At 37.6% G+C, this 20,251-nt stretch overlaps 1 protein-coding gene across 1 annotated transcript in view; it reads right to left on the reverse strand.

Moving 5' to 3' along the window:
- Positions 1–18,790, reverse strand: part of LOC574747 (synaptic vesicular amine transporter-like) — a 38,306-nt gene extending 19,516 nt beyond the window's left edge. The window contains exons 1-3 of the mRNA XM_011678872.2: positions 18,476–18,790; positions 16,784–16,944; positions 15,792–16,224 (exon numbers count right to left, since the gene is read on the reverse strand). Of these exons, the coding sequence (XP_011677174.1) occupies positions 15,792–16,224; positions 16,784–16,895 (545 nt within the window). The 5' untranslated portion in view covers positions 16,896–16,944; positions 18,476–18,790. The remainder of the gene's footprint in view (positions 1–15,791; positions 16,225–16,783; positions 16,945–18,475) is intronic.
- Positions 18,791–20,251: the final 1,461 nt, after the last annotated feature.

The following is a 20,251-nucleotide window of genomic DNA, read 5'->3' on the forward strand; positions in this document are numbered from 1 at the left end:
ACTGATACATTGTACTGTTGTATATTGTTAACTGGTAAATAAATACTATCATATAATATAGACGTTTGATAGATTAAATGCATATGTTTTTTACTTTCTGTTTAAGTCGGAATCCTAGAGAAAACTCTTAATCAAGTTTATTTTAATTGATTCAAATTATTATATAAAAAGACCTTTTGAAACACAAAGGATGTGCATTATTCGAATAGAGGGGAATAGCTCTGACATACTCCCACTCAACCTCTTGGCACTAGACTGTCAGTCCAAATCAGCTGTAAAATATTAATGTATTGTTTGGTCTTGTTTAAACCGATTTTTAAAATATTTATAAATATGATGTTCACTTTATTATCACCATCCATCGATATCAGCAATATCATATCTCCACCACCATCATTACATTCATCATTTTCACCACCATCACCACTACTATCATTATCAATCAGTCTCACAAACACTACCACTGCTTTCATCATCACTATGTGGCATAACACAATCATGGTCATCCCCACCCCATTCATTGCCCATCATCTCGAGCGTAAATCAATGCAATAAAGTTCTATGAAGAGAAACAAGTGGCTCGCAATCCTAGACAATTACAACAGATTCAAGCAGAAAATCCACAAAATTCCAATTAGCTTCAATGTTATTCTTCAACACTCTTCTCTCACCGTCAATGATATTTCAAACTTAAGAACGCGATCGATGAGACTTTCGTCATCCATTTTATAATTATTACAAACTTCTTTTTCTCATTTAATTATCTAAAATCCTTCATTTCTATTAAGAAGGTTTTCCTTTTAGAGCTTTAGTTAATACACTCCATCAATTGCCAGTTCAGTCAAGACTTAATCGTCCATCAGTTTTTTTTTCTCTCACTGTGTTTAAAATAAGAGGTGATGCCATGCAAGGAATTTGATGTGATTTGATTTGATTAGAGTTTCTTCTGCATTCATGTAAGTACAACGTTTTTTCGATAACAATAATAACATAAATTACAATAAGTATTTTTCTGACAATGCATCATAAATAAGCAAATATTGTTATTTTCAAAAAGGAAATGATAAAATGTCATAAATACATAATTTCCTCATACATTATACAATTATTTGCGGAAGAAGGACTGTCATTGTAAAGAAGATTGCTTGATAATACAACAGCCCCAGACAAAACTCATGAAATAGATTTACACGTTTATTAGGCAGAAACAGATAGGTAATTGAAAATACAAATTCTGATGATGATGACGATGATGATAATCATTCGACTAAAAGAGGAGATGACATTATGATAAAGACTTAAGAGTTTACACCGAAATTTTACCTTGAATATTATGATAATAACATCGTTTTAACTTTGGCCTTAAATAAGTAGAGGGAGCAACATGATTTAATAAATTCTGGGAGAGAGTTCCATGGGTCATGACCATGGTGTCTTATGGATCTATGGGCAATAAGTAATGTCAGGTTTACTAGATGAAAAAATGAGGAATTACGGGTAGGGTAAGAGTGAATGACTTTATTCATATATAGTGTATTAAACAGTTTTGAAATGAAAGAGGGAGCATATTATTTAAATACTTACTACATGATCAGTAAACTTTGTAGGGTATTTATGTCGAATACTATTAGGGTTTTCAGTTTGTAAAATATTGGACTTGTGTGAGACAAAATGGTGAACCGGTATTTAAACGAAGGGCTTTCTTTTGCAATAAATAAATAGAGGTGATTTTAGTTTTGGAGCTGAGGCCCATACTAAATTGCAATATGTTATATACGGTTATTTCAATGAATCATAAAGTATAACAAGCGTTATGGGATTAATGTCTTCATTTTATATAGTAAACCAACATTCCCATGTGATGTGACGTATATGTTCATTTCAATTTAGATTTTCATCGGTAATGAAACCCAAATCTAAAATAAATGCATTAAAAAGCGCTGGTTAGTATACAAGTAGATGTACAACAAATCAAAAAATAGCTTCAGACAAAGAAACACTCACCGATGAGTGCAAGTCGTAAAGCTATGTTTTGTTTAAAGATAAATAAGTAAATAAATGATTTTTGAAATAAAAGTTCACAAATTCTGCATAACTTTAATCTGTCTAATCTTCAAAAGAGATAGAACACACCAATAATAAAATAAACAACAAATTTGTATAACAAATTCCTGTCTTAAAGATACTATGTCCCTTTTTTCAGCCAAATTCAAATTCTATAGAGCTTTGCAAGAATTATGAGTGTGTCATGTATGTCCTATCTGTGAAATTTAAACGTTGTAGTGTCCTAATATTGAAATTATGCAAGGAAACCCGTTTATTTGCTAGACTTCACTGTCAGACACTATTGAGTGACTGACTGGCTTTTTTTTCTTCTTTGGTATAATAACGTACAGAAAATGAGCTGTTAAGGGTGCATGAGCATTTGTCTACATCAATAACCCACTTCTTGTAATGGCCAAAATTAAACTGATTGAATCTTTGCGCAGCCATTCGGGTCTGAAAATCAAACTATTACTTACTGGCTCGATAGCTCTTTAGTCGATTCGACAACTAATAGTCGTTGCTGTCCCACTTAAAGACATTTTCAAGCCCCCCTTTTTGTTTAGGGAAGTTCTTATTTAGTATTTACTTTCAAAAGCCGTTGGTATTTAAACTTTTCGTTGTTTGGCCTGCAAATGGGACATAGAACCTTATTATCTAATTGCAGTTGCATTTACATTGAATAACACATTTCCAAATTGAAACTAGAATTAGTTTCACTTTATATTTTTGTTGAGTACGTATATTAAAAATAAAGAATACAAAACTGGATACAGACATAATAGTGTCCCAATAAAAAGTTCCCGTTTATGAGTGCAAGTCGTAAAGCTATGTTTTGTTTAAAGATAAATAAGTAAACAAATGATTTTTGAAATAAAAGTTCACAAATTCTGCATAACTTTAATCTGTCTAATCTTCAAAAGAGATAGAACACACCAATAATAAAATAAACAACAAATTTGTATAACAAATTCCTGTCTTAAAGATACTATGTCCCTTTTTTCAGCCACATTCAAATTCTATAGAGCTTTGCAAGAATTATGAGTGTGTCATGTATGTCCTATCTGTGAAATTTAAACGTTGTAGTGTCCTAATATTGAAATTATGCAAGGAAACCCGTTTATTTGCTAGACTTCACTGTCAGACACTATTGAGTGACTGACTGGCTTTTTTTTCTTCTTTGGTATAATAACGTACAGAAAATGAGCTGTTAAGGGTGCATGAGCATTTGTCTACATCAATAACCCACTTCTTGTAATGGCCAAAATTAGACTGATTGAATCTTTGCGCAGCCATTCGGGTCTGAAAATCAAACTATTACTTACTGGCTCGATAGCTCTTTAGTCGATTCGACAACTAATAGTCGTTGCTGTCCCACTTAAAGACATTTTCAAGCCCCCCTTTTTGTTTAGGGAAGTTCTTATTTAGTATTTACTTTCAAATGCCGTTGGTATTTAAACTTTTCGTTGTTTGGCCTGCAAATGGGACATAGAACCTTATTATCTAATTGCAGTTGCATTTACATTGAATAACACATTTCCAAATTGAAACTAGAATTAGTTTCACTTTATATTTTGTTGAGTACGTATATTAAAAATAAAGAAAACAAAACTGGGTACAGACATAATAGTGTCCCAATAAAAAGTTCCCGTTTTGAAAAAAGGTCTTGTCAAATAAATATCTCAAATTTCTCTGACAATGCCTATACCTTTTAACTTTGACTAGCACTATTATTATTATTATTATTATCAAGTTATTCGGTAAAACAAAGTGCATACAAAAAAATTACATAGAAAATCAAATCATACAAAACAAAGGATGAAATATCATTTTAAAAACATTATCGTGATTCCCATGAGCATTTAAAAGTTGCCGGAAATGATTATGAGAACTGATCCCCATATGAAATAATAATATATCACTAACATAATTCACCCTCATGTTTGTTGAAACATAGGCATATACTCTTGATGATGTGTTGAAAGCTCATTTTTATCAAAGTCCCGTTTTTAACGAGATGAAATTAGTGCTTTCGTTTTAATTTTTCAAATTACAGCTAGATCTATATAATAGAGACGAACCTTGTCAAGCAGACCAAATAGACCTAAAGTAAAGGAAACCAAAGCTATAGGTTTTCACCTGCAATATTGTACTAGTGTCACTAAGAGCTTTATAGATCGCTACAATCGGACTTCGTAGTAGTCCACAACAAAGTGAACAAACCTGCAAAGAGTCTGCTGGGGGGGGGGGGGGGTTAAGGGGGTTCTTGATGTTGTCAGTGATTTTTTTTCCTTCTGAATGTTTTAAATTTATCTAACCTTGTAATCAGTTATTGTTAATACATGCTTTTTTCCTTGTAAATATGTTTTTAAAGTTAGACAACCTTGCCATTTCCTTGTAATCATGTTTGTACATTACCATGTTTTTTGTTGTTGTAAATGAACTTCTTGATCTCGGTTGGCGGACTCTAGATCTGGGACCTGCTTGTTTTGGGGGCCCTGCGCGCGTGAGACTGTATCGTATCCATGATCGTATCCTACCATCTTTCATGATTTGAATTGCGCAGATCCTTGAAACACGTTGGTCTCTTTGCCAATCCGCTGGGATTGAGAGGTCCATCCTCCACAGGGGCCCCACTCACAAGCATTGCTTTTTGATGTCTCAATTTGGATCATGTTTGTTCGTCATGATTACTATGCCATGTGTTTTTTATGGTGGCCCTGAAGGGACATCGCGAATAGACTAAATCGTGAAAAATATGCGATAAAATTCACGATATCGTCAATTTTATCGCATATTTTTCACGAAGAAATTCACGAAATTGACGATATCGTGAACTTTATCGTGAACTTTTCACGATGAAATTGACGATATCGTGAATTTTATCGTGAAAAGTTCACGATATAAAGTTCACGATATCGTCAATTTTATCGTGTACTCTATCGTGTACTCTATCGTGTACTCTCCTGACGGGCGCTTCGTAAACAAAACCAGCCCTAGCTGGGGGAGACAGAGAGAAGGAAAAAAGGGAAAGGGAAAGAGAAGATAAAAGGAAAGAAAGAATAATAAGAAGAAAAGAGGGAAACGGGGGGGGGGCGAAGGGCTCTTGCCTCCTCCTCACTCCCCCCCCCGCCAAAAAATAAATAAGGAGAGAGAGAAGGGAAAGGGAAAGGGAAAGAAAATATAAAAGGAAAAAAAGAAGAGGAAGAAGGAAAGAGGGAAACGGGGGAAGGGCGAAAGGCTCTTACCTCCCCCCCCCCCCCGCCAAAAAAATAAATAAGAGAGAGAGAGAGAGAGAGAAGGGAAAGGGAAAGAAAGAAGAGGAATAAGAGGGAAACAGGGAAAGGGCGAAGGGCTCTTGCCTCCTCCCTCCCCCCCCCCCCCCGCCAAAAATAAATAAGAGAGAGAAGGGAAAGGGAAAGAAAATATAAAAGGAAAGAAAGAAGAGGAATAAGAAGGAAAGAGGGAAACGGGGGAAGGGCGAAGGGCTCTTGCCTCCTCCCTCCCCACCCCGCCAAAAAAATAAATAAGAGATAGAGAGAGAAGGGAAAGGGAAAGGGAAAGAGAAGATAAAAGGAAAGAAAGAAGAGGAAGAAGAAGAAGAAAAGAGGGAAACGGGGGCGAAGGGCTCTTGCATCCCCCCGCCCAAAAAATAAATAAGAGAGAGAGAGAGAGAGAAGGGAAAGGGAAAGAGAATAAAAAAGGAAAGGAAGAAGAATAAGAAGAAAAGAGGGGCTCTTGCCTCCTCCCCCCTCCCGCGCCAACAAATAAATAGGAGAGAGAGAGAGAGAGAGATAGAGAGAAGGGAAAGGGAAAGGGAAAGAAAATATAAAAGGAAAGAAAGAAGAAGAAGACGGAAAGAGGGAAACGAGGGAAGGGCGAAAGGCTCTTACCTCCCCCTCCCCCCTCCCGCCATAAAGGGAAAGAGAAGGGAGAGGGAAAGAAAATATAAAAGGAAAGAAAGAAGAGGAAAAAGAATAAGAAAAGAGGGAAACAGGGGCGAAGGGCTCTTGCCTCCTTTCTTTTCTTTCTTTTCCTTTCTTTCCTATTCTCCCTCTTTTTCGTTTTTCTCTTTCTTTCTTCTCTTTCCCTTTCCTTCTCTCTCTCTCTCTTATTTATTTTTTGGCGGGGGGCGGGGGACGAGGCAAAAGCCCTTTGCCCCCGTTTCCCTCTTTTCTTCTTCTTTCTTTCCTTTTATCTTCTCTTTCCCTTTCCCTTTCCCTTCTCTCTCTCTCTCTGATTTATTTTTTGGCGGGGGGGGGGGGGGAGGGGGGAGGGGGGGCAAGAGTCCTTCGCCCTTCCCCCGTTTTCCTCTTTTCTTCTTCTTCCTCTTCTTTCTTTCCTTTTATCTTCTCTTTCCCTTTCCCTTTCCCTTCTCTCTCTCTCTCTCTGATTTATTTTTTGGCGGGGAGGGGGGAGGGGGGGGGGGGCAAGAGTCCTTCGCCCTTCCCCCGTTTTCCTCTTTTCTTCTTCTTCCTCTTCTTTCTTTCCTTTTATCTTCTCTTTCCCTTTCCCTTTCCCTTCTCTCTCTCTCTCTCTGATTTATTTTTTGGCGGGGAGGGGGGGGGGGGGAGTGAGGAGGAGGCAAGAGCCCTTCGCCCCCCCCGTTTCCCTCTTTTCTTCTTATTATTCTTTCTTTCCTTTTATCTTCTCTTTCCCTTTCCCTTTTTTCCTTCTCTCTGTCTCCCCCAGCTAGGGCTGGTTTTGTTTACGAAGCGCCCGTCAGGAGAGTACACGATAGAGTACACGATAGAGTACACGATAAAATTGACGATATCGTGAACTTTATATCGTGAACTTTTCACGATAAAATTCACGATATCGTCAATTTCATCGTGAAAAGTTCACGATAAAGTTCACGATATCGTCAATTTCGTGAATTTCTTCGTGAAAAATATGCGATAAAATTGACGATATCGTGAATTTTATCGCATATTTTTCACGATTTAGTCTATTCGCGATGTCCCTTCAGGGCCACCATAGTTTATTAATAAAACTGAACTGAACTGTAAATAAACATTTGCAACGTCGTCTGCTATCATGTTTGTTCGTCATGATTACTATGCCATGTGTTTTTTAATAAAACTGAACTGAACTGTAAATAAACATTTGCAACGTCGTCTGCTATCATGTTTGTTCGTCATGATTACTATGCCATGTGTTTTTTAATAAAACTGAACTGAACTGTAAATAAACATTTGCGACGTCGTCTGCTATCATGTTTGTTCGTCATGATTACTATGCCATGTGTTTTTTAATAAAACTGAACTGAACTGTAAATAAACATTTGCAACGTCGTCTGCTATCATGTTTGTTCGTCATGATTACTATGCCATGTGTTTTTTAATAAAACTGAACTGAACTGTAAATAAACATTTGCAACGTCGTCTGCTATCATGTTTGTTCGTCATGATTACTATGCCATGTGTTTTCGAGAGTGGTATTTGACCAAGTCGCTTTGCGGAATAAAATTGGCCGATGTGACGCGTTAGTGGTACGGAAAAAATAATCGCGGCCCGGGACACAAAACGTTTTTAATTTGAACAAGAACCTTATTTCACTTCTTCCTTACAATCTTAGCATTGATGATAATCATATTAAAACAATTTCTTATCTGCAAACACGAGGATAAGACCTCCAAACCCCCGTAAGTTTAACCAACAGTGGTTAAAACTGTAACCAACAACCCACTAAAGTTTAACTAACATCGTGTGAATCAAAACAGAATATTAACCAACAATGGTTACAATTTTAACCAACGGCCCATGTAAGTTTAACCAACGTCATGTGAATCAGCCCCGAACAAAGCATAAATAACCAACAAAAGGTTAAAGTTTTAATCAGCAAAAGGTTAAAGTTTAATCAACACCATTTAAACCAACATTGAGCAATTTTTTTTAACCAATAAATGATTAAAATATGTAATCAACCACAAGTTAAATTTTAATCAACAGGCCGTTGGTTAAAGTTTAACCAACAGTTGTGTGATTCATATGGTAATCCATGGTTGATTAAAATGTTAACCAAGTTGATTAAAAATTGTAATACTTGTTCTAACAGTGTATGCAAGTTCTCCAGCGAAAGATAATTACTGCGCTCAAAATCTGTTTCATTTATTACTCATTAGCCGATCCAAAGCTCAAGGATATCTCTCTCTCTCCCTCTCTCTTGCTCTTCCTTTTCCTTTTTACACCCTTTTCTTGTCTTCTTAGCTCTTTTCTTTCCTCTCATGCTATTAGTCTTCTTTCATTTTCATCACTTCTTCTTTTCTTCCCCTCTCGAGTTCTAGTTCTCTCGTGAAATTGTAACGTAATGTAGTACATGTAGTACATTCTTGTTTAGAATAGTATTTTCAATACTATCCAGTCCGTCTTCTATAGGTTTCTTTCCTTCAGTTAAGTGTATGTAGCTTTACTATATATATATTAAGATGTGTAAAACACCCCGTCTCATTCGAGTACTTTGTTTTCGCTGACTTTAAGGGACTCACGGAACCAAGGGAAGAAGAGCAATTGGCTTATCGTGAAGAACTGACATCAAACTGCAAAAAAATGATTTGTATAAATGGGAATAAGCAGAAAGGCTTCTAATTTTCCCGTCTGAATGGGTTCTCTTCTTTACGTATAAGTGCCCTTCAAAGCTTATTTTGATCCCTCCCCTGTTGCTTTCTCGAACTTCCACGATGACCTAATACATTGTATCAGGGGCGTCGCTAGACCTTTTTCAGTGGGGGGGGGGGGGGGGGGGGGGGGGAGGGGGGGGGGGTGTAGAGGCCAACTATTACCGACAAAACTAGCCACCAATTACCGACAAAATTAAGTGTCTCAATATCTACAAATAACCCTATAAACCCGGGGCCGAAGGCTAAATTGTTTTTCCTATGGACTATCTATAGTACTTGCGTATGCGCAAATGATCAATTTCCTCGACGACATAAATATACGAATTATTTTGTCAACTTAGTCAACATCATAGCTATATATTTTAATGCAGGCGCGGAGCTAGGTTTTTAAGACAATATCTTTTGTGTCGATCATAGTTCTATGTAGCTTGATATCTCACGGTAATTTTGAGAGAAAAGCAATGCAAGCAATGATTTCTGAATTGTAACGACAATCGCGTTCGCCTTTGCTGTTCTTCAATAATATTTGACAAGCAGTATTAATTAATTTTTAAGGACTCATTATACATTCGTTTAACAGTTGATTACCCTCGGTTGATTCTTTTGTTCGGATTATTTGGCGGGGAAAATGTATTATTGAAAATGTATTAGTAAATGTATTATTATTCTTATTTGTTCATCGTCTCGACGATGCTCTTCGAATCAAAAACAACTTTTAGTGTTAGGCTTCCTGAAAGAAATGTCAATTGTTGTTAAGACATTTTTGGCTGCACTCTGTAGATTATGATGATGTGTTTGATCTTTTTTTTCAATACAAGATCAAACACATGATGAAAATCTACTGGCTGCATGCCAATACGTTCTTGACAACAATAACAAAATGTGAGCTAGTGCTATTCGGTGTGGCGTACACATGGTAATCACATGGTAGATAAAATTATGATCATCAGTACTGGGTCAAATAAATTAAAGAGAACTGAATTTGAACCCGGGCCATAGGCTACCCCCTCTCGTTCTCTCTCCCTCTCTCTCCCTCTTCGTCGCTTTCTTTTCCCTCTTTTACCTCCCTGTGCATTTGTATGCCTCGATAATACAGACAATAAACAATAATATTCTTCCTCTTCCCCTCCTTCTTCCTAGTATATGTAGTAGGAGTAGTATTAGAAGCAGTATCACAATAATAATGACAAGAATTATTATTATGGTTGGTGGTGTTACTAATGTTATTTTTGTAATTATCAGGTGGGCTGTATATCGTACAGACTACCTTACAATTTCGTTAGAATTGCCTTTATTTATTTATTTATTGTCAGGTGGGCTGTATATCGTACACACCACCTTATAATTTCGTTAGAATTGCCTTTATTATTTATTTATTCATCAGGTGGGCTGTATATCGTACACACCACCTTATAATTTCGTTAGAATTGCCTTTATTATTTATTTATTCATCAGGTGGGCTGTATATCGTACACACCACCTTATAATTTCGTTAGAATTCCCTTTATTTATTTATCAGGTGGGCTGTATATCGTACAGACCACCTTATAATTTCGTTAGAATTGCCTTTATTTATTTATCAGGTGGGCTGTATCTAATACAGACCACCTTATAATTTTGTTAAAATTGCCTTTATTATCAGGTAGGCTGTATATCGTACACACCACCTTATAATTTCGTTAGAATTCCCTTTATTTATTTATCAGGTGGGCTGTATATCGTACAGACCACCTTATAATTTCGTTAGAATTGCCTTTATTATCAGGTGGGCTGTATCTAATACAGACCACCTTATAATTTTGTTAAAATTGCCTTTATTATTTATTATTTATTTATTTATTTATCAGGTGAGCTATATAACGTACAGACTACCTTATAATTTCGTTAGAATTGCCTTTATCTATTTATTTATTATAAATTTTTCTTATTTCTAACCACTTTTTTGTTGGCTCAATCAAATGCCTTGAAATTTGGCACACATATGTATAGGCATATGTACAAAGCACAATAACGTTTTTAACATTGACCTTCACTGATGACGTCATCTAGGCGCCATTTTGTAAAATTTTACGAAAATCAACTCATGATCATATCTTCATAACCAAAAGATATTTCTCATTCATAAATACCATGATCAAGGACAATATCCGTCCGGTCAATTTCAGGTCAAATACGTCCGCGCGTCAATGCGCGCGCAAAATTTTGAAATGCTCAAAATCGTCTCAAAATCATTTTGCATACGTTTTAGGCCATTCTAAGCATTTTATTAAAAAAAAAATCGCGCACACGCGCATGCGCGCGCGTTTTCGCGCGTAAAACCATTGCACAACATAGAATTGCCTTTTTCGTTTTTTTCATAATATTCCACATATATTTACAAACAAATTGATACCACGTTTGTCTCTTTATGACTATTAATAACGGATTGATCGACCGTTTAACAAAAATTTCCGTGCGCGCGAGCTCTTGTAATACATAGCATATATTGGCAAAAACATGCCTATATAAGATCCATTGTAGCTCTTTAGGATGCGAGGTGACCCCAATTTTTGGGTCAAATTTTGATAGAGTATGAATCGGAGATATGATTTCATGTCTCATTTGACCCTCAATTAACTCATGACCTCACCATAATGGCCTCCGAACTCAAAATTCCAATTTGCATATTATGACGTCAGCACATTTATGGAAAATTGATTGTATCTCTGTAAATATTGATCGATTTTCTTCCAAATTTTGATATGATCTAGCTGAGACAATTTTCTACAAATGCAGTCACTATTATTTTTCATTTTGACAAAGGCATCATGGCGTATTTTTGCGATTAAAGGGCGCATGTCAAGTTTTCATATTTTGCGTGTATTCTCTATAGGACATGACTTTTTCTCAAAACTGGATTCTACATTTTCGTCTTTCGCGAGCAATATCTACGTCGTTTTAGCTTCGTTTACGCTGAACTTCGAGTATGTTGTAGCTGAGACAATAAGATATTTCAAATGTGCCCTTTATTTTGTCTCAATTTTTTGTTGGATCAGCCCACCTATACTTGTTCCAAACAAGTATTACAAATCTAGTTTATTTTTCTTATTTCGACCCACTTTTTTGTTAGCAAGATAACTTTGAAACGGTTCAATCAAATGCTTTGATATTTGGCACACATTATGTATAGGCATATGGACAAAAAGCGGTAAGGTTTTCAATCTTGACTTTGACTGATGACGTCATCTAGGCGCCATTTTGTAAAATTTTCTGAAAATCAACTCATGATCATATCTTCATAACCAAAAGGTATTTCTCATTCATATTTATCATGATCAAGATCAATATCAGTCCGGTAAATTTCAGGTCATAAAACGCGCAAGTGCGCGTACGTCCGCGGGTCAGTGCGCACGCAAAATATCAAAATGCTCACAATAGTCTCAAAATAATTGTACATACGTTTTAGGCCATTTTAGGCATTTTATAAAAAATCTCGCACACGCGCATGCGCGCGTGTTTTAGCGCGTTCTGGCATTTTGCAACAAAGAATCGCCAATTTTTCTTTGTCATCATATTTGGCACATTTTCCCAAGCATTTTGATACCTTGTTAACATATTTCTGACCATTAATAACGGAGTGAGCGTCCGTTTAAGATACACGTCTGTGCGTGCGAGCTCTTGTTATACATAGCATATATGGGCAAAAACATGCCTATACAAAATCCATTGTAGCTCTTTAGGATGTAAGGTGACCCCGAATTTTGTTTCTTATTTTGTAGAGTATGAATTGGAAATATGATTTCTTGTCTCATTTGACCCTCAATTAACTCATGACGTCATCATAATGGCCTCCGAACTCAAAATTCCAATTTGCATATTATGACATCAGCATATTTTTGGAAAATTGATTGTATCTCTGTAAATATTGATTGATTTTCTTCCAACTTTCGATATGTTCTAGCTGAGATAATTCACTACAAATGCATTCGACATGATTTTTCATTTCGACAAAAGCATCATGGCGTATTTTTGCGATTAAAGGAGGAATATCAATTTTTCACTTTTTGCGTGTATTCTCTATGGGACATGACTTTTTTTTCAAAACTGGATTCTACATTCCCGTCCTTCGCGAGCAATATCTCCGTCGTTTTAGCTTCGTTTACGCTGAAATTCGAGTATGTTGTAGCTGAGACAATAAGCTATCTTAACTTTGCCCTTTATTTTGACTCAAATTTTAATTAGACCAGCCCACCTATACTTGTTCAAAACAAGTATTGCAAATCTAGTTATTATTATTGTCATCAACATTCATTCATTTCATTTCATCTACATCATTTCATGAAATGCATTCAGAAAATGAAGAAAAAAAAAAGAAACGAAAATAACCCGTGAAAAAAAAATATTGTCATCGAAGCATTTGTCGTAGTACTAGTAGCATTTGTATTTTATGGGACACTTTTTGGGCGGAACAATTGTCGGCGGAGCAAATGTCAACGGAGCAAGTGTCGCTTCAGGCGGAGCAAATGTCGGCGGAGCAACTGTTGGCGGAGCAATTGTCGGCGGAGCAAATGTCACGGGAGCAATTGTCGCGTTTAGCGGAGCAATTGTCTGCGGAGCAATTGTCGGTGGAGCAAATGTCGGCGGAGCAATTGTCGGCGGAGCAAATGTCGGCGGAGCAACTGTCGTTCGAGGAGCATTTGTCACCGGAGCAATTGTCGCGTTTTGCGGAGCAATTGTCGGCGGAGCAATTGTCGGCGGAGCAAATGTCGGCAGAGCAATTGTCGGCGGAGCAATTGTCGGCGGAGCAAATGTCGGCGGAGCAAATGTCGGCGGAGCATATGTCGGCAGTGCAAATGTCGGCGGAGCAATTGTCGGTGGAGCAAATGTCGCGGAGCAAATGTCGCGGAGCAATTGTCGCGTTTTGCGGAGTAAATGTCGGCGGAGCAATCGTCGGCGGAGCATGTGTCGGGTTACCGTAATAGCATCCCTTTGTTTCCAAAAAAATGGAGGTATAGCTTTGGTTTCAGATTGGATCCTTGGTCAGAAGACTAGCAATATCTACTTGAATAATAATAACCCAGGCAGCTGATTAACCCTCAATTTCCTCTAATATTTTCATCATAAAGGTACATAAAAGATATAATCGTTGATTTTATCCCACCTACTAGCGTAGCTACAGGGGGCACGAGGGGTATTTGCCCCCATTTGGGGGCCAAATAAGGGGAGAATTGAGGAGAGGGAAAGAAAAAAAAAGAGAGATGAAGAGAGAGAGAGAGAAAAAAATAAAGAGAGAGAGAGAGAGAGAGAGAGGGAGAGGGGGGGGGGGGGTAAAGTGAAAATAATATGATACACTCCCTTTCCACAACTTTCCTTTAATCGACGGCTTGCTATCTCGTATTTCATCTAACTAGTAAGACTGGTGACTCCAAATGACAACCCCCCCCCCCCCCCCCCCCCCCCCCCCCCCCCCCATGGCTGGAAATACGATAATCAACTGTGCTCTCATCCACACAACATACGTTCGGACTAAAGAATTTCCGTGTATTAAAGGTACTATGTCCCATTTGCAGGCCCAAAAAATGAAAAAGTTAAATTCCAACTGCATTTGAAAGATAATACTAATTTAGAACTTCCCTAAAAAAGGTGGGGCTTGAAAATGTCTTCAAATGGGAAAATAACGACTATCAGTTGTCAAATCGACTTTAGGGCTATAGAGCCCGAAAGTAATAGTCTTGATTTTCAGATTATTGTACCGAATAGTCATACGTTTTATGCTGCGCAAAGATTCAATCAGTTTAATCTTGGCCATCACAAGAAGTGGGTTATTGATGTAGACAAATGCTCATGTACCCTTTACAACTCTTTTCATGTATGTTATTACCAAAGAAGGAAAAAAGCCAGTCAGTCACTCAATAGTGTCTGACAGTGAAGTCTAGCAAGTAAACGGGTTTCCTTGCATAATTTGAATATGATGACACTGCTAACATTTAAATTTCACAGATAGGACGTACATGACATATTCATAATTCCTGCAAAGTTCTACAGAATTTGAGGTTGGCTGCAAAAGGGACATAGTACCTTTAAGGTGGGAATTCAAAGCGTATGAAATCATCCTTTACTTAAAAATGGGTAATGGTCGTTATGCTTATTGGTTCATTATACGAACGAAAAAAAAAGAAGTTAATGAGACACTGTGAGAGATTGAAATGAATAAAGTCCTTAGAAGATTAATGTTGTCCGAAAGACAATTGAACTCAATTTGAAATGGGTGAGATGAGATTGTCAATTGAAGGAAAAAAAACGAACAAAAATCGAAAGGAAGAGCTCCAAAATAGAACGAGGAAACGGGATAAGCATGGCTAACGATATACGACTGGACAGACGAGAATTAATCAACGTTTTTCCCCCTCTTATTTTAGAATTCTGTGAATAAGGGCACCGTTTGGGAATGTCACCCTATTTAATACCATCAACCCCCAATGGAATATCATTGCATTTGATTGTAAAGCCACGCACGACTTTGTGCTTGTTCAGCCTTGCTCCGATCTAATGAAATACCGGGTGGCGGGAAAACGGATCGTTTATGCTTCATCACGAAACGGAACTAGGATGAGGGCGGGAAGGGATATCGGTCATTTGTTAAGATATTGAACAAGAAGTCAATCAAAACTAATTAGATCCGTCATGATGCCAACCCTATTGTATTTTCGACCGATACATTCGTTGCAATCTCCTTGCAAATTAACTTTGTGGCTATTCATTTTTAACATGTTATCCATCTAATGAGATCTGACATCCTGATAAAATCATTCGCAAATACTCACAGTATTCACAGTTTGGTAACAAGGAAAAGAAAGTACATTGTATTGCAAATAAAATACCGTTGCAGTGCGACGTAATAAAGCCCCATGTACATAATGCTATTAGGCAAATAGATTTCTTAAATAAAAAAAATTCTTCCTTTCCAAATGTATGTAAACTTCAGTGCTTATTGGACCATTTGGCCTCTTTTATTCCCCGACCCAGATATTTCTTATTACCCGTCTCTCTTTCTTCTTATTTATCTCTCTTTCTCTTTTTCTCTCTCTCTCTCTTTTTCTGCCCCTCTCTGCCCTTATCCACATTTGTTTCTGGTTGTCATAGTTACCATTCTGTGAAGATGCCAAGAGGAGCGCTCAGGACTAAGCGCATCATGAACTTCGACGCCAGGAGGAGTCCAGTCCTGATGTTGACATGCTTGATGCATTCATCCAGGCTCTCTGTCGTGCCAATCCCCTTGTCGACCTCGCTTTCATTGACGAGCTCGTCGTCCATCCCGTTCAAATTCGTTGTCGTCGGCCTATCTATACCGCTGTTATCATCGAACCACGATGGATGCTCCGCGAAGAATTTATTAGCGAGCTCTTCGTCGTACCACGAGTACTCTTGGAGACGCGAGATGGGTACGATATCGGACATACCACTCTCTCCATCACTACCACTTTGGGGTAGATGATGCGATCCGTTTAGTGATGCTGTCCCTTCCACCGATGATGTATTCGAGCAGTAGGATTTCATGAAGATGTCTGGTATAATGGGAACTGAAAGAAAAACGACGGTGAAGTAATTTTTTACAATTATACTTTTTGCCAATTTGTCACATTCCTACTACAAGTAGTCTACAGTCTCTTTCTCTTTAGCTATGGGCGTTTTTTCATTTTCATATTGTTTTATTTTTAGTAATTTTTTATGGAAACATAAAAGGTCATTTTAAAACTGATAGAATATATATCTTTCACAATGCAGGACCTATTTTCCATTGATTAACTTCCCACATCTTCAGCTCTCTTTCTTTCTTTCTGTCAACGTATCGATCACACTCCGTTTGTACATTGAATACTCTGATGTACATTATCTAATTTGTCACTATTTCCGTTAAACCAGCCTCATCCATCCTCCTATACTTCCCAATCTATCTCATTGTATATGTATTAGTGTCTCCCTTCCCTCCACCCCTTTTATATCCTTCTCTCTCTTTTTCACTCCCCCCCCCCTTTCCCTCCTCTCTCCTTTCTCTCCTTCCGGCGTCCTTTTCTCCCTTGATCCCACTCTCCATACCCTACTTTGAAAATTCAAATAATATTTGATGAACGTACTCACCGACTACAGTCATGAGTGTCTCATCGAGGAAGAGAGCGACGAGGATGACGACGAGGATGGTGGTCCGGGAAGATCGAAGTGCCGTTACGGCACCGTTGACCGAATACCCCATCGTCGTCCGATTCGCGTTGCATTAGTGGAGCAAATCGATCTTCAGAGATCTAGAGAGTAAACGATTTGCATCATTTGCGTTTTTTCCGTTTGCTAAATTGAAGTAGTCGTTTGCGAGTCCTTAATCAATCACTAAGTTAAACCTACTTCGATACAGTCAAATATACTTTAGTGACCACCTTCTACAAAGACCACCTGTCTACAACAAGCACATGTTTTATTTCCCTTGAAAAGGGTTTCTCATTGAAACATGTACTTAAGGAGCCTGTCTACAAAGACCACCTGTCTACACGCACGCACACCGAGTAGCCGAGAAGCCTGTTTCAAATCGGGCAAAGCTAGTTTTCCATGCAATCGAAACCGGGCCTGACCAGATTAAACTTTAAAAAAAGCAGAAACACGAAGTTGCAAACCATCCAGAGACTCCTAATAAATTGCGTTACTGATTAATTAATTATATCATTACAAATTTTTATCCTCAGTTTTCTTATGTATAACCGATTTTCTTATAAAATTAAAGATATGGCGTATATATTCAATACTGAATGAACGCAATTAAACTATTACCTACAACAACAACAACAACAACCTGTCTACAAAGATCACTTTTTATGTTTCCCTGGGGCGGTCGCTGTATAGACAGGTTTGACTGTATTTAAGAAATAACAAAAAGTTAAATGATCTATTGTCTTTAATAATGGGCGTCTCAAAAATATACTCGGTACATACACAAAAAAAGAAAGAGGAATAAGAATTGACGAGTGTGTTTGAAATTGTCGTTAATTCATTACCTTTTATGATTACAAACCATGTTTAATCATGATAAATGAGAACGGTACATACATTATGAATCTCATGTAATGCGTACTCTTAGTGATGTTGATAGCCCGTATGTATGTTCATCAGCACCCTTGGTGTAAACTTAGTAGCACCTTTGGGTGCTGGATCAGAAAGCAGCACTGCTAGTGAAGTCACTATACAGACACTTCAAAAGTGCTTAAACTAGCTCTCCCTGTGCTGAAAATAAAATATAATAGTAATCTAAGTGCTTAAGCACTTTAGTATTTAGATTGTACCGAAATATGTGTATACGAATAGGTTATATCTAATATGAAATATTGGGTTAAAAATGTGGTAACATATAATAAAATAAAACAAAATGAAAATAAGAATGTTATTTGATGCGGGTAGCCGTTATACGTTTTCCTATCTTTCGAGTTCGTTACTCTAGTTCGTTAAGATTGTACCAAACTATATGCATACGAATTGGATTGAATATTCGTTTTAGAAATGCGAAAATCGAAATGGGCATAAAAATCCTGATGCGGGTACCCATCATTCTGTTATACGTTTTTGTAATAAGAAATAAAATTGCATGAATTAATTAAATGAGATACAATATTCAATCAATATTTTTTCATGGTACACATTAAGAAATAGGGGTGCAATTGTACTACAATAGCATCGTCCTCTGCCACATACGCGTAGGTGGATGCAAATCTGCACCCCAATTGCAGCCTTATTTCTTAGTGTATACTGCCACATCGTTATAATAAGTGTAAATTTCTATATATTTCTTACCTCAATTTTTTCCAATTGACACCAACCGGTTAAGTCGAAAAAACACCGCTAACCAAGTAAATGCCTCCACAAAATAGGCGTTGCTTAAAGTCTATCATGTCGTTTCGAGATGCAGATGAGCGGTGGAAAGTAACAAAACATCGCACTTTTACGGGTAAGAAAACACGCATGGAAATCACGATGACTTTACAAAGTTAAATGAAATTATCAATCGTTGCCTGTTATTCTATGTTGCCAGAGGTTTACAAGGTTGTTAAAATATACCTGATTTCCTTTACTCCAAGCAAGAAACTAAATTATTTCAATTCCATTCCATCGAAGCGCTGAGAGATGGAATGGTGCAACAACGAGCTGGGTGATTGAAGTATTTGTCGCAAGTACAAACTCTTTAGCTACCGGCGCGCTCGCACAATTCCTTCAAACGCGATTGCCTCTCTCCCCTCTCCTTCTATCTTCTTCATATCTCTATCTCTCTCTCTCTCTCGCTCTCCATTCTCGTTTTCATCTCTCTTTTTCATCTCTCTCTCTCCCAATGTCTGTTCGTATCTCTCTCTCTCTCTCCGTCTCTCACTTTTTCCGTCTCCACTCTCTCTCTCTCTGTGTCTTACTGTTCGTCTCTCTCTCTCTATCTTTCTCCCTTTCTCTGTGTATCTCTCTCTCTCTCTCTCGCTCTCCATTCTCGTATTCATCTTTCTTTTTCATCTCTCTCCCCTCTGTCTGTCTGTTCGTCTATATATATATATATATCTCTCCGTCTCTCACTTTTCCGTCTCCCCCCTCTCTCTCTGTCTTACTGTTCGTCTCTCTCTTTCTCTCTATCTGTCTGTGTGTGTGTCTTTCTCTATCTCTCTCTCTCAATCTGTCTCTCTTGTCTATCTTTGTTTCTCATGTTTATATGAGTGTCTTCTTTCTCCTTTTCACAATTATGCAACTTTCTCTGCCGCGTTTCAATGAAATGTAGACCTGGGTGCCCCCCCCCCTTCGAAATTATTTGCAATTTTTCTAAAGAAATTGACAAACAAACATTCATTAAAAAAGCCAGTCTATGATAGGCACTCAATTATTCGTATTTGTCTATGAGTAAAGTGACCTACAATATGGCATAGTTCCTTAAACTTTTCTCACAATGTATATACATATTTACACTACTACGATAAGTACTTTCGTCAATAAGACCTCACCAAAATATGTACTTAGAAAATTTTCCTGATTTTCTTTTTAATAATTTACCGACCTCATTTCGCAGTAATCGTCGAAATCAGCCCATCACTAGATGGCGGGGGGGGGGGGGGTGGGGGTATGGGCTTGGCAAATGCTGTAGACTTTCTCACCCGGGACCGTGACTTCCGAAGGCAAAACCTATTTCATTCGACATGTTCTAGGAACATTTTATTGTTACTTGATAGACTTTGTTCCCGTAGACCACTGGAAATCTAACTGAATGGGTCCACTTGTTTATTGTGTTCCTAATTTCCTCATAATAGGTTGAGTTCTATCTGACTACTGAACGCGAAAGAGTACCTTGTTTTCGGTGGCATGCTTATGGGAGCAAACACATCCTCGGGTAATTCAAACAATTTTGTACTTCTGCAAACAGCGAATACGGTTAAATAAACATACAGTGCGTCCAAGAAAAAACGAAACCGAAGACTTAACTCCGTTTCGTTGAAGATCAGCCAAGCATCAGTTCTTTCGTCTTCTTTGTGCATGGCTGATCGTTGTCAACTATGTTCGTCGCAACGGCAGGCAGCCAGTAAAAACGAACCTGTTTGATCA

The sequence above is a fragment of the Strongylocentrotus purpuratus genome, unplaced genomic scaffold (assembly GCF_000002235.5).
Source record: "Strongylocentrotus purpuratus isolate Spur 01 unplaced genomic scaffold, Spur_5.0 spur5_scaffold_2, whole genome shotgun sequence".
In the NCBI taxonomy this organism is placed as follows: Eukaryota; Metazoa; Echinodermata; class Echinoidea; order Camarodonta; family Strongylocentrotidae; genus Strongylocentrotus; species Strongylocentrotus purpuratus.